The sequence below is a fragment of the Dermacentor andersoni genome, chromosome 10 (assembly GCF_023375885.2).
Source record: "Dermacentor andersoni chromosome 10, qqDerAnde1_hic_scaffold, whole genome shotgun sequence".
NCBI lineage: Eukaryota > Metazoa > Arthropoda > Arachnida > Ixodida > Ixodidae > Dermacentor > Dermacentor andersoni.
The window spans coordinates 118,189,651-118,201,377 of NC_092823.1; the positions used below are offsets into that span (position 1 = coordinate 118,189,651).

Here is an 11,727-nt window from a genome sequence, read left to right on the forward strand (position 1 = left end):
CGTGCACTGCCAATGCGAAGCAGACGACGTGAACATTTTCAACCGGCATACACCGCGGGCGCAGTTCTTCACATGCCGGAGATGTGAAGACTCTTTGGGTTCACTAACCCGGCGGGAGTTGGTTATTGCAGAGCGTAACCTAGATTTTCTTTCGCCGGCAGCCTGGGCCAGGTAAGGTACTGCCGGGCCCGTTCATACAGCTCAAGGAGCGCGCGCGCGGACCAGGCGAAATCGGTTTCGAAAGGAGAGAATAAAGAAAGACTGCAGCCACTAATACTCAGCGACAAGACGCCGAACAAAAATGAAAAAGCCCATTCGCCGCTTAATATCGCGCCGACGGGGCTGCAGCCGCCGGGGCGCTAAAGAAGAGATGACCACTATCCCATTGACCGCGTTTCCTTCTTAGCGGTTCCCTCCCCCTAGACCCCCCCTCCCTTCCCTCTCTTTCCTCTTTCTATACGGCAGTCCGGTTCTGGTGGCTGTGATTGGCTACTCTTTCTTATCTTTAATAAATGTCACCGCACCTAACACTCAAGCATCGACGACGACGACCAGAAAGAAAAAAGAAGATAAAAGATACTGGAACCCTTCACTACAAGTTCGCCGAACTTCGAGACCGACTTGAGTCGGTCACGATTGCGCTTTCTTGTTTGAGTGGAGCTCTACGCACAGCGTTCATTTGGCCTTGTCTTGGCTTGTCTTAGTATAAACACGGCGTCTGCTGACTAGCTCTTGTTATTGCTTCTGCTGCTTCTTCTTCGGCTCATGCAAATCGCTTGCGGTGTCTCTGGTCACGCAGATGTCTTACGAGCTATAACAGACGACGACCTGGTCCGATGCGAATTGGCCGTAGCCGATTTAGCGAATAGTTAAGATAAATGCTGAGCTTCATCGTAGGAACAAAATAAAGAGCTTTCGAGCGGTTTCTCCATGCTGCTTCTGTGGTAACACAGATACGCAGCTTGCACATGTCATTTCAACGACGACTGAAACCAATGACCGCGAAAGACTGTCGCCACCGTTGGCTTCTAAACGTTGTCCTATCTGATAACGTTTGCCGTTTTAAACGGACCTACATTCGGCGGTTTTTCAATCTGTACGCTTGGACAACATACCGGGTGGTTCAGCGAACACTTTCAAAAACGTTTCTTTAGCACTGCCTGTGGCAGATAGCATACTTCTAGTTCTTGAGCTGGTCTACTTGAAGAGGCGAACGTTACTTGCACAAAAAAAAAAAACGCGTAATCCACAAATTAACAAAAAATTCGCTAAGTAGGTTTTAACTAATAACCTTATGGCACATATTGCGATTTACAAATTCAAGCCGAGGAGTTTGCAAGGCGAATCCACTTGGAACGACTTCTCAGGCTCATACCAAATAATTAGTTGTAAACCTAATTAGTAAACTTCTGCTAATTAGTCTATTCTGCATTTCATTTTTTTTTTTGTAGAAGCAATTACCGCCTCTTCGAGTAGACCAGCTCAAGCACTAGAATTGTGCTATCTGCCGCAGGTAATGCTCAAAAAAATTGAAAATGTTCGCTGAAACACCCTCTATAATATTGGCTGTCAATTCTCATGTAAGAATCATTTGCATTAGATGAAACATAAATAATTGATCTCGTTCCCATATTATTCGCCTAAGTCCACGACAATAATTAAAGGCCACTCGACAAAATCTTTATGACCAGACTAGTTGTCCCTGTTGTGACGTCATCGACATGGTGTAGCTGTAACTGCTTTTTGGCCATCTCTTCTAGTACTTCACGAGATTGTACATCTTCATTCTTACAGTTTGAGTATACTGTCATGACGATAAATATCAAGTTGAAACCCTCCTCCCACAGATGGACGTTTACTTCAACGCAGATGCTATTCTTAGATACACGTGCACACAGTTTCGCGGAAGCAAGCCTGCTTCGCGTGGATCACGTGAACTCAGCTGACTAATAACTGGAAGAAATATTATCAACCGCAGTTAAAGTGTTACCCGATTAATGGGAAAGATAATCATCCTTCCCGCCCTGGTTCAGTGGAAGAAAATTGCGTTCGATTCATTGAATGGCAGAGACTAAGGCCACGTGCCTGTGGCGAATAGATCGCTCAAAGAGGCAACCGAAACAACTAAAGAATCGTTTGCGAGGATTGCGGTAATGCTGCGAAGCAGGACCCACGCCCAGGTGCTAATGGTTTCACTCACCTGTACTCGGGGCGTTTCTTGCGGCGCTATGTGGCAAGAAAGCTATAGTTGTCCAAGGGCATCGTAGACTACTATGGTGGTTGCGTAAATGGCTGCGATATGCCGATTATCGTATCTGACATCCGCATAAAGCGCAGCCGCAATCCATTCATCTTCGTTGCGGATAAGTGGTGGACCCTCACGATTCTGATAAATATATCGATCAACTATACCACGTCGACGTAAACACTTCCGCTTTCACTGAACGCTTTCGCAAGCCTTTGTGATAGACACGTAGCGAAACATACGCATATAACTACTTCGTGCATGGCGTAGCAGTGCTTGCTGCAAAGAACGTCAAAACAACAGGCGTAGTTGGCTTAAACATTACGAGTGCAAAAGCCAAGTACCGCTAGTTATTAAATGTATTTCTCCAGAGAAATGTGAGTTATGGCATCATAGCTTGGGAACCGAAACTGAATAGCCTTTGTGATGTACATGTAATAAGGAGGGCATATTTAAACTACAAAGCACTTGACGAATCAGCACGGTAGTTTAGGTTAAATTAGCTGTAGTAGGTTCGAATACAACCGTGCGCAGATGGCAAGTTTACCATGTTCCTCATTGTTTAAAAATAGCGTTGCAAAATGTCTCTGTATATTGCTTTTGGGAAGCAAAATGCTCAGGCAGGCTTGCATAACACAAGAGAGCAACCTTCATTACGCTCTTCGAGAAACGGTCTGCACGTTTGCCGCTACCTCAATCGCGCTAGTCATTTGTAAACATTTTCTTTACAGTCAATCTTAAGGCCAACACAAATCGCGTGATTGTGCTTTCCAAATGCACACTGCTTGCATTGGAATGTGCTACCAAGTTCGCAGCGCTGCTAAAAAATAATCGCAAAAAATCCGCATCAAGGTTTGTCTGATTTTTTTTTTTTCTGGCGCGTCGTGCGGAACTTAAAACTAGCAGAGTGGTCGTGCCCCAGGAGACACTTCACCAATAACCGATGTTGTAGGCGCGTGAGAGGAAAAAAAACTGGGAAGTGCCAGCAGCTCAAAGGAATATTGGAATATTTCTCAAATTAACCTAGGGCCTGTGCTAGCGGTATAAACCGATCCGTTTCGAAAAACAACCACCGCTACACTAATGCAATCACGGATCACACGATGTCGCCCGCACAGCCAACCATAGAAAAAAAAAAATATCAGAGGCAAGAAAAATAAACCGCTAGTCCGCTGACGCAAACAATCTTTCAAACTACCGCACTTTCTCCGCTAGGCGCTGGAATCCCCCTGTAGCGCGGGTTCTCTTGGCACACACAGGTAAGGGTCATAAAGGTCATAGCGTATCGTCTCTCATCCGAGCTGCCAACAAGACAGAACGGCACAGTAGGGGACGGAAACATCGCGGAGCAAAGGAAAGTGTGATAGGTCAGAAACGAAACAAGAAATGGCAGTGACGATCGACTTACCAGACTTTCCGGACCTGGGCCCGCCGAGGACGGCGACTTTGATGCGATTCACTCTGTTGGTCATCGTCGCTGTAATTTTTCGTCTTCAACTGCTTTCTCTTGCGGTGCCGGCCTTCTTCGATCCCCCGAAAATGTGGCCCCTTCAGCACTTCAGCAACTGCTGACGAAAGTCCTGCGCCGCCATTCTTCTTCCAAAGTCAAAACGAAGCAGGCCACTGCACAGACGACCGCAGCGAAGAAAGCTCCAGATGACACTCTTGCCGAGAGGTTTTCCAGCTGACGCTGGCTGATAAAATTTGCGCGAGAACCACCCACAGGCGACACACACAACACACTCGAAACGTGTCACGCTGATCTGGCTAGGCCGACCAAGTCAGACGGAGATCCTGCTCACTCGTGCCGACAACAAGCACCGCGCGCTGCCGCCCCAGAAGGCCGAGTCGAAGCACGCCGGAGAAAATAACAAAAGAAACCGAAAAGAGGCGCGGCCTCACGACCAACCGCTTTCGCGCTTACGTTTTCGCACCACACGGCACACTCTTCGTCGGCCAGGTGGTTCTCTTGACCTTCTCCCGGAGGCCGGGGCGAGGAGTGTGGATGAGGAGGAAGGAGCAGCAGAAAAGAAAAAAAGCGTCCGAGAAGAGATGCTCCCGATGCGGTGAGCGCTTCGCCGGCACTAGCGTGGAAGAGCCGGCGCGTTTCTCTCGCGACTCGGCGGTCAGGGTAGGCAGGCAGGTAGGCACGTGGTGGCAGGGGCCGACGGTGGTACTACTCCTCGAGCAAGAGTAGTATACGTTTCTTGTCGAACGCACTTCGACGAGGGAGCCCCGGTCGTAAGAAACAGCAAGAAGACACAGGCACACACGTCGAACGCGTCACGTTTGTCTTTCGCTCCGCTCTTGCGTGTGATTGCTGCCGCAGAAGCCTTCTTTCGAGGCCGGAGCAGCACCTGCCCGTCTCTTATGGTCGTCGCCGAGCGTGTGTCTGTGCGTTCGTGTCTCGGTGCCTCTCTCCGATGCTTGTGCCCTCTGCGGAATTTCCCGTTGGTGAGACGTAGGAGCGCGATCGGGGTTGCGGGCGTACCGAGATTCGAGCTTCCCTGTTCGATATGCGTTCGCCGAGGCTGCTGGAACTGCTAGCCCGCTGGCTTGGAGGGGTGTAGATATGCGTTGGCGATGGACTGTCGCGTCGCCTCCGCCCGAAGCTGTTTCTGTTACTCCCTCCTCTTTTTCTCGATCCTCCCTGGATGTCACGATGCCGGGCGAACGCCCCCTGAAGTAGTCGGTCTATGTGCGACCTCTGGCGGCAGGACTCCTTTCTTGGGGTCCCGGAGCGACGATCTCTCTGAAAAGAATGCGCCGCCGGTAAGTTACACAATTGGCGAGTCAGACACACACCTGGCTTGAGATATGGATGCCGCGCCTCGGTCGACCTGTTATTTATGCGGTGGCAACCGTTTTGAGGACGCCCTGCCGCTGCCGTGTACTATATAGCCCAGGAAGGGGTCTCGTCCCTGTACAAGTATAGAAAATAGCTTTTGCACCATCCGAAGTAGTATACGAGTTGTTTGCACACAGCTGCACGTGGCAGTCACTCGTGCCGCATAATTAATTTCTGTAGCCATGTAAACTTCACAGAACAGATATGGAAACACTAGTGTGAAGCGTGGTCTTTAAATAATTAAAGCAGTAAACCTCTTGTGTGGGCTAGTTGATGCATTCTTGAACACACAACAGCTCCGTGCAAACCGTACCTTTCTTCGTCCTTCTTTCTCGCGCTGACCTGTTATGTGTTCATTAATTAAAGCAGTTTAACTGATAGCTGCTAGGTGCGCTAAAATGGAGGTGGCCCAGGGTTGCACAAATTATGCACCTAATAAACCAGAAAAAAAGCGAAAGTTTGGTGACCCGTGAGGTACGCCTTTCGTGCAACCAAAACACGTGATTGGAGCTGCGTGTCCTGACACACTTCGAGTATGCTAAAGAGAAATTAGGTGATCGCCCTAATTTTTTAGCAAGGCATTCCACAACTACTACGAAAAACAGTATATATGTGAAGAATTCGCTTGATATCATAACTTACCAATACTACATTAACATTAACGCGCACGAACGCACAGCATGACGTCATGCACAGCAATACCACAAGCGATCTTCCCCTCATTTTTCAAATAGATATCTCCTTAAAACGTCGACTCTGATAACGTCTGATGGCTGGGGGAAAAAAGTTATGGGCTGAGTTAGTTTGTAAATAGTTCAATTTGTCAGAATTTGGCGGGATGGGTCATTCCCTGTTCTAGGCAAACCAATCGCAAACTTTCAAGTTTTCTCTCAAGCTGGAGCAAATTTCACAGTGTGCCATAGGCGGCTTACATCACAGACAGCCGTATCCCACGCTGCATTTTTCGTAACGTAATAATATTTGAAGAAACTGGGTTTTAAAAGTGAAGCAAATCTGTTACGGAATCTTCGCCCTCTGTATCGTCACATTTGTGTTGTTTTCTTTTGGATTAAGCACCATTGGAAACGTTCAGTGATCTCAGATTATCAATAAGCACAGATATCACAGTTCCACTACCGTGTGCTGCTAAGCGTCCAAAGGCATCAGGGCAAAAGCGAAAACAAAATACTGGCCGTTTTGTTTCCACATCCGCTAACATAATGAACTACTGCATTGTTCAATGTTGGAGTGTCAGCTTATTCGACAAATAAAGACTTCGATTGTCCAATCAGCAACCGAGCAAAACGAACAAACATACACATGCGCACGAAAGGAAAAGAAATAAACTACATCAGATGCAGATGCTATTTGTACGTACAAATAACCACATAACAATACCTTTCATTCGTACCGTATGCTAGTCCGTTCAATAGACAGTTTGTAGGTTAGAAAACTCACTGCATTTCCAAGTAGGCTTACGAAGGCACTTAAAGAGGCCGATGCACCTAAATACACCAACCCCTTTGCATGGCAGCCAAACTCCGATAATCGCAATAACCCTATACGTGGAGCCACAGCAAAATACTTAAAAGAATGGAATTGTCGGATAGAATGCTTCAATTCGGAACATAACTTTTCGGATGATACTCCGAATTTCATATGTTCGCACACATGACTCACCGCAAGCCATACTACTTGACGGTGAACGTGTTGCAGGGTTTCGCGACACAGTATGCATTTTCTAATAGCTGACTTACTTTTGAAGACTTCACATCGCTCTACTAAACCGCCGACGCGAATTTAGAATTCATCCATAGAAAAAGTGTAAACTAACTTGTTTATAAGCAAAACAAGCACACTGCAAGCATAATTTTCTTCAAGATTTACACAGAGATTTCACTTCGCAAACACAATAGCACAGCACACGTGACAACATTGCCGGGAACGTTCAATAGGAGTTCAAAAATTGGTCGAAACCAAGCTTGGTTTGCCATTCAACACGCTTATAGCGTGTGCTAAGTGCCCACAATGAGCTTCAACAAACGAACTTTCAAATTTTTACATTTACGAACTCCACTTGCCCCGGGGAACACATTTTTACAAAATGATACAAAAGTGTTGCAGAAGAATTTCTTACTACCTGCACTGCTAAGGATCAGACAGGTCTTCCATGAGCAAGAGGTGTCGGTAGTAAGTAAGTACAGCTTCAACGGGGATGAACGACAAAGGTTTAAACAGTCGTTACTGGTCAAAAGATGTCATAATCAGTTTGCGCATTCTCCACTACATCAACAAGTTTCACTGTGCCGCACACGTGACATTAAATTGAATATGGAGCTCGAAAAAAACCCCACGCCTTCGTGATTGCGCAAACACACACATACAGAGGGCAATAAAGTTAGTGGTACAGATCTGCACAAACTTCGAGCAGGGATAGTTCAAGAACAGTTTTCTTCTAATATCGAACACCTCAAAACGCACTCAGAGGCTATAAAGTTTCCTGAAACATTAAGTAATTTCGGACTTCAAGATTTTAACGGTCTCTCCTGAAAGATCTCGCAAGTACCCACACAGGGTTCGCTCACTAAATCCAAAGTTTAAATCCGACAACTCCATTCTATTCGGCAACCCATGCTTATTATCTGAAAGTCACACCTGCGCACGCCGAAAACCGGACAGGCGGAGGACAGAGGCGGCAGAAAGTGGGCGAGCGCGCGCAAAACACACGTGCGTACGATTCACCCGATCTGACGCAGACGACTGGTGGTACATAGCAAGACATCCGCCAAATTCCTGACAAGCATTTATCATAGTTTCCAACAGATTAAGTCATGCATGTTTACAACAGTTTGGTAGCAACTTCGTCCCACGTATTCGACGCTTCTGATACACATGTGATGAGCACGAGGGCAAAAGCCCTTTTCTTCACGAACACACCACCCATCTCACAGCTACGCTTACTGGTACCAGCAAGAGATCTACCAACCGTCTGACAGTTTTCATCAGATTTCCCAACAAATTTCACCAAGTTTCAGCAGTCGGAGCAACAATTTTTCTAAACAGTGTCGTCCGATGTATTGGACGCTTTTGACCCACGTGTCCGCATTAGATGAGCAGGAAAATGCGTCTGTGCTAATCACCCGATCCGTCGCGTAGGTCTGATTACAATTTTCTTTAAAATTGCCAACAGGTTCCATTACATTTTTTCTACAATGCAAACAACCAACACCTTCCCTGCCAGGACCGTACGACATATCGAACCGTCTTTTGGCACACGTGTGCTTGACCACTTTACGCTGGGAAAGCGTGCAGGTCGACAAACGCGAACACTCACCTCAGAGCTGCCTTCACTCAAAGGCGAGTGAGACCGGTCATAGGCGTCGCAGTCGACGAAAGCAAGCGTCTACGACGAGAACGGTCACTCCGTCCAGGAGGAGCCAGCGACTTGACGGACGCCGATGTCGCTGTCCTCTCGGCTCGCGTGCTGTGCACGACGGCGAGCGCGGGCCTACGACCGATCCGGAGGCGAGACCCTGTCCGGGTCCACGAGCGTGCGGCCGAACCGTGCCGAAGTGTCTCGCGTCCTGACGTGGAATGCGAAGGAGGGGGATCGCTATGGGGCTCCCTTCGTGTGGGAGAGATGTCTGCGGCGGCCTGCTGGTTCGGCGGTCGTTTGCCGACTGACTGACCGCGTCGTGAGGACCTTGCTCGTGGCGCACGCGATCTTCCTTCCCCACTCCTCTCCCCGGGACGCCGGCTGTATGCGGCCGAGGCGTGCGTACAGACCCGAAACCGGCTTCTTCCTTCTGCGCTCTCCACCGTGTGTGTGCGGCGGCGCGATCTGCTGCTTCTGCTGCGGCGGCGGCTCGAGCGTTTGTTGCTGCTGGGCGTTCTGACGCCGGTTCCTGTCCCCTTCTCTCGTCCCTGCCGCTGTCCTCCCCCTGTCTCTTCCTTCTTTGCTTTGCGCGCATAACCTTCTCGTGGGTTGTTGTTGTTGCTGTTGCCGTTGCTGCTCCCTCCTCCCGTCTACTTGTGCTGGTCCGACGTCCTCTCCGTGTCCTTTCATCCTCCTTTGCTTTGCGGGCGCAATGTTGTTATTGTTATTGTTGTTGTTGTTGCTGGTGGTGGTGGTGTTGGTCGTGGTGGTAGCGGGGGTGTTCGTCGTCTAAGGCGGGCCAGTTGCGTGAGACCGATTGCCCTCTAGGCGGTTGCTTGGTTGCCCGCTTCGAACGTAGTCGGCTTTTCCTTGGAAGCGTTAGTGACTCTCGAGCATCCGCTGCACATGGGTCAGTTATCCTCACGCTTTTGCTCAATGGACGAAAGTTGCAGGGGCGCGGAAAGAAAATTTTTAGAGAATTAGGAAAGAAAGAGATACAGTGCGAAGGAATAGTCGTGTATTTGCCGATTTTATTGACAGTGGAGTCGGAAGTGTTAGTGATTGGAGACTTTGTCCGCCATGGTCAACTAGTAGGAATCATATGTAGTCTTTGACGAACGCAATGGACTGACTTCATCATAGTTTATTCTTTCTAAGCGTATGGGGTCACTTTTCAATGCAAGGATTAGTACGCGTGAGAAAAATCTTGAAAAGGGTCACAAAAGGTAATGAGCAATGGACTACGAGAATACCGTCGCTTTACTCCACTCCATGATTTGACTAAATTGAAACCCCGGGCGTAAGGTTCTATGGAGTCCCTGGTCCATGGTCTGCAGGCGGGATAGACCACGATGAGTGTTACGGCACATTTTGACGAGCAAACACGTTCCACAAGGACTCGAAACCATATGCTATGCTAATTCTCCTATCTCATCAATAATTCGAAAAAAGAATTATGCTTCCACAGTAATTTAATGCTTCTGAGATCAACTAGTTCAAGCTCTCGTTAGTTTGTTCGCGATCGCAGCATGGGACGCAAATTCACATGCCTACTGCCATGCCAAATGTTCTTGCGAAGCCGCTGGTTCCAAGTGGAACTGTTCACCTCTTTGTCAAAACTTTGATGCATGATTAAATACTTAGCACAATGGTCAACTGTGAACTATGATCATCTGTCAACACTATTCCAAATAATTAGAACCACATTATGTATTTATTTCACAAGTTTGTTTCGTTAGAGTATGTTTGGAACCTTGCTCAGTGGTATATTGGCATGAAAAAGATGTAAAGACTTCTTACTTTGACGTGTCAACATGCGGATCTATGGCAGCAATAAAAAAAAAGTCTGCTTTTAAGCGTCTGCGCAACCCGTTTGCAAAGCCAGGCTAAATCATGTTTAGAGTTGTGAAATTATATTCGACACGTAGCTCGCCATAAATTGAAAGCACTACGAAACCGTGGCATTTGGCTGCCACTTCACACACTGTGGGTCAGTGTATCCGACAGCGAGTTAGAACTGATGGGTCAGTGTAAAACTTAAGGTTCTTTTACTTGTGTTGATAGTGCTCCACGTTTTGGAATGAATGTAAAGTACAAACTAAAGGAATAAATGCTTGATTCTTGATCACTAGCATAGTCGTATGACTTGTCTTACCATGATCTACCACACTTTGTTCGCTCCTTTAGTCTGCGCTTATTTGTAGACCCGAGCGCAACAGCAGATCCTCAAGCAAGTTCTCCTTGAATTCGTAAGCGGTAAGCGCTGAGTTGCATGCCAGGCACAATGACCACCTACAGTGGCTTCTGAAGAGTTGCATAAACAGGAGTCACGCTGCAGTGCTGGTTCCTTCGATTATGTTCCTTCCAGATTATGTTACTCGAATAATGGGTCTATGCTGAAGTTGAATAAATTGTCGCGTTCAATGTTAAATGAGACATGGTGCCCGTGTTCGAAGCGTACCCAAGGCTGCAGAGGGACGCTAACATAAGAAAAATTGTAGAAAGGAACTACCATACCAATGACTGCTATCATTAATTTTTCGTATGTTGGCACCACCATGCAGTCGTGGGGCCGCTTCGACCGCGGGCACCTTGCTGCAGCTCAGATTAAACGCGACTGTGCATAGCGTAGCCGTTTCCATGGACGCAACAAGTACTGATTATTCGGTTCCACTAGCAAAGCAGATGCTCTGCATTTTACATGAACCTGTCCTAAGGGAAACCGGAATAATCCAGTCTCCTGCAAGCCTGCATTCGCTGCGCTGACAGATGAACCTATAACGGATATATGAAACCCTGCTTGAATTCTTACGTGACAAAAACTTTGCAGCAAGCAGTTAAAACGGTACACCAAATATCATGCTCATGAAGCTTTCATCATCATCAGCAGCAGCAGCAGCACTAGCAGCCGCAGCCGTCGCCGCCGACACCTATTTTTATATCTGCGGCAAGGCGAAGGCCTCTCCCCGCGATCCCTATTACCCCTGTCTTCCGCTAACTGACTCCAAGTTGTAATACCAGATTTTCTGATTTCAACAGACCACACAATTCGTTGCCGTCCTCGACTGCGTTTTCTTTCCCTTGAAACGCGTTTTGTAATCGTAATTGACCACTGGTTACCTGCCCTACGCATCACATTGCCTGCCCAGCACATGTTATAATGCGTAATGCACATGTCTAGCGGTGGTGGCGTGGAGTATAGGAGTAATGTCGACTTTTTATTCACAAGCTTCTATAGAAATATTGAAAAAGTAGTCA

General features: G+C 47.6%; 1 protein-coding gene across 1 annotated transcript in view; it reads right to left on the bottom strand.

Annotated features, from left to right (window-relative positions):
* LOC126544827 (ras-related and estrogen-regulated growth inhibitor-like protein) overlaps window positions 1-8,926 on the bottom strand; it is a 59,849-nt gene extending 50,923 nt beyond the window's left edge. The window contains exons 1-2 of the mRNA XM_050192317.2: window positions 8,428-8,926; window positions 3,654-4,997 (exon numbers count right to left, since the gene is read on the bottom strand). Coding sequence (XP_050048274.1) covers window positions 3,654-3,717 — 64 coding nt within the window. The 5' untranslated portion in view covers window positions 3,718-4,997; window positions 8,428-8,926. The remainder of the gene's footprint in view (window positions 1-3,653; window positions 4,998-8,427) is intronic.
* Between the last annotated feature and the right edge of the window lie 2,801 nt (window positions 8,927-11,727).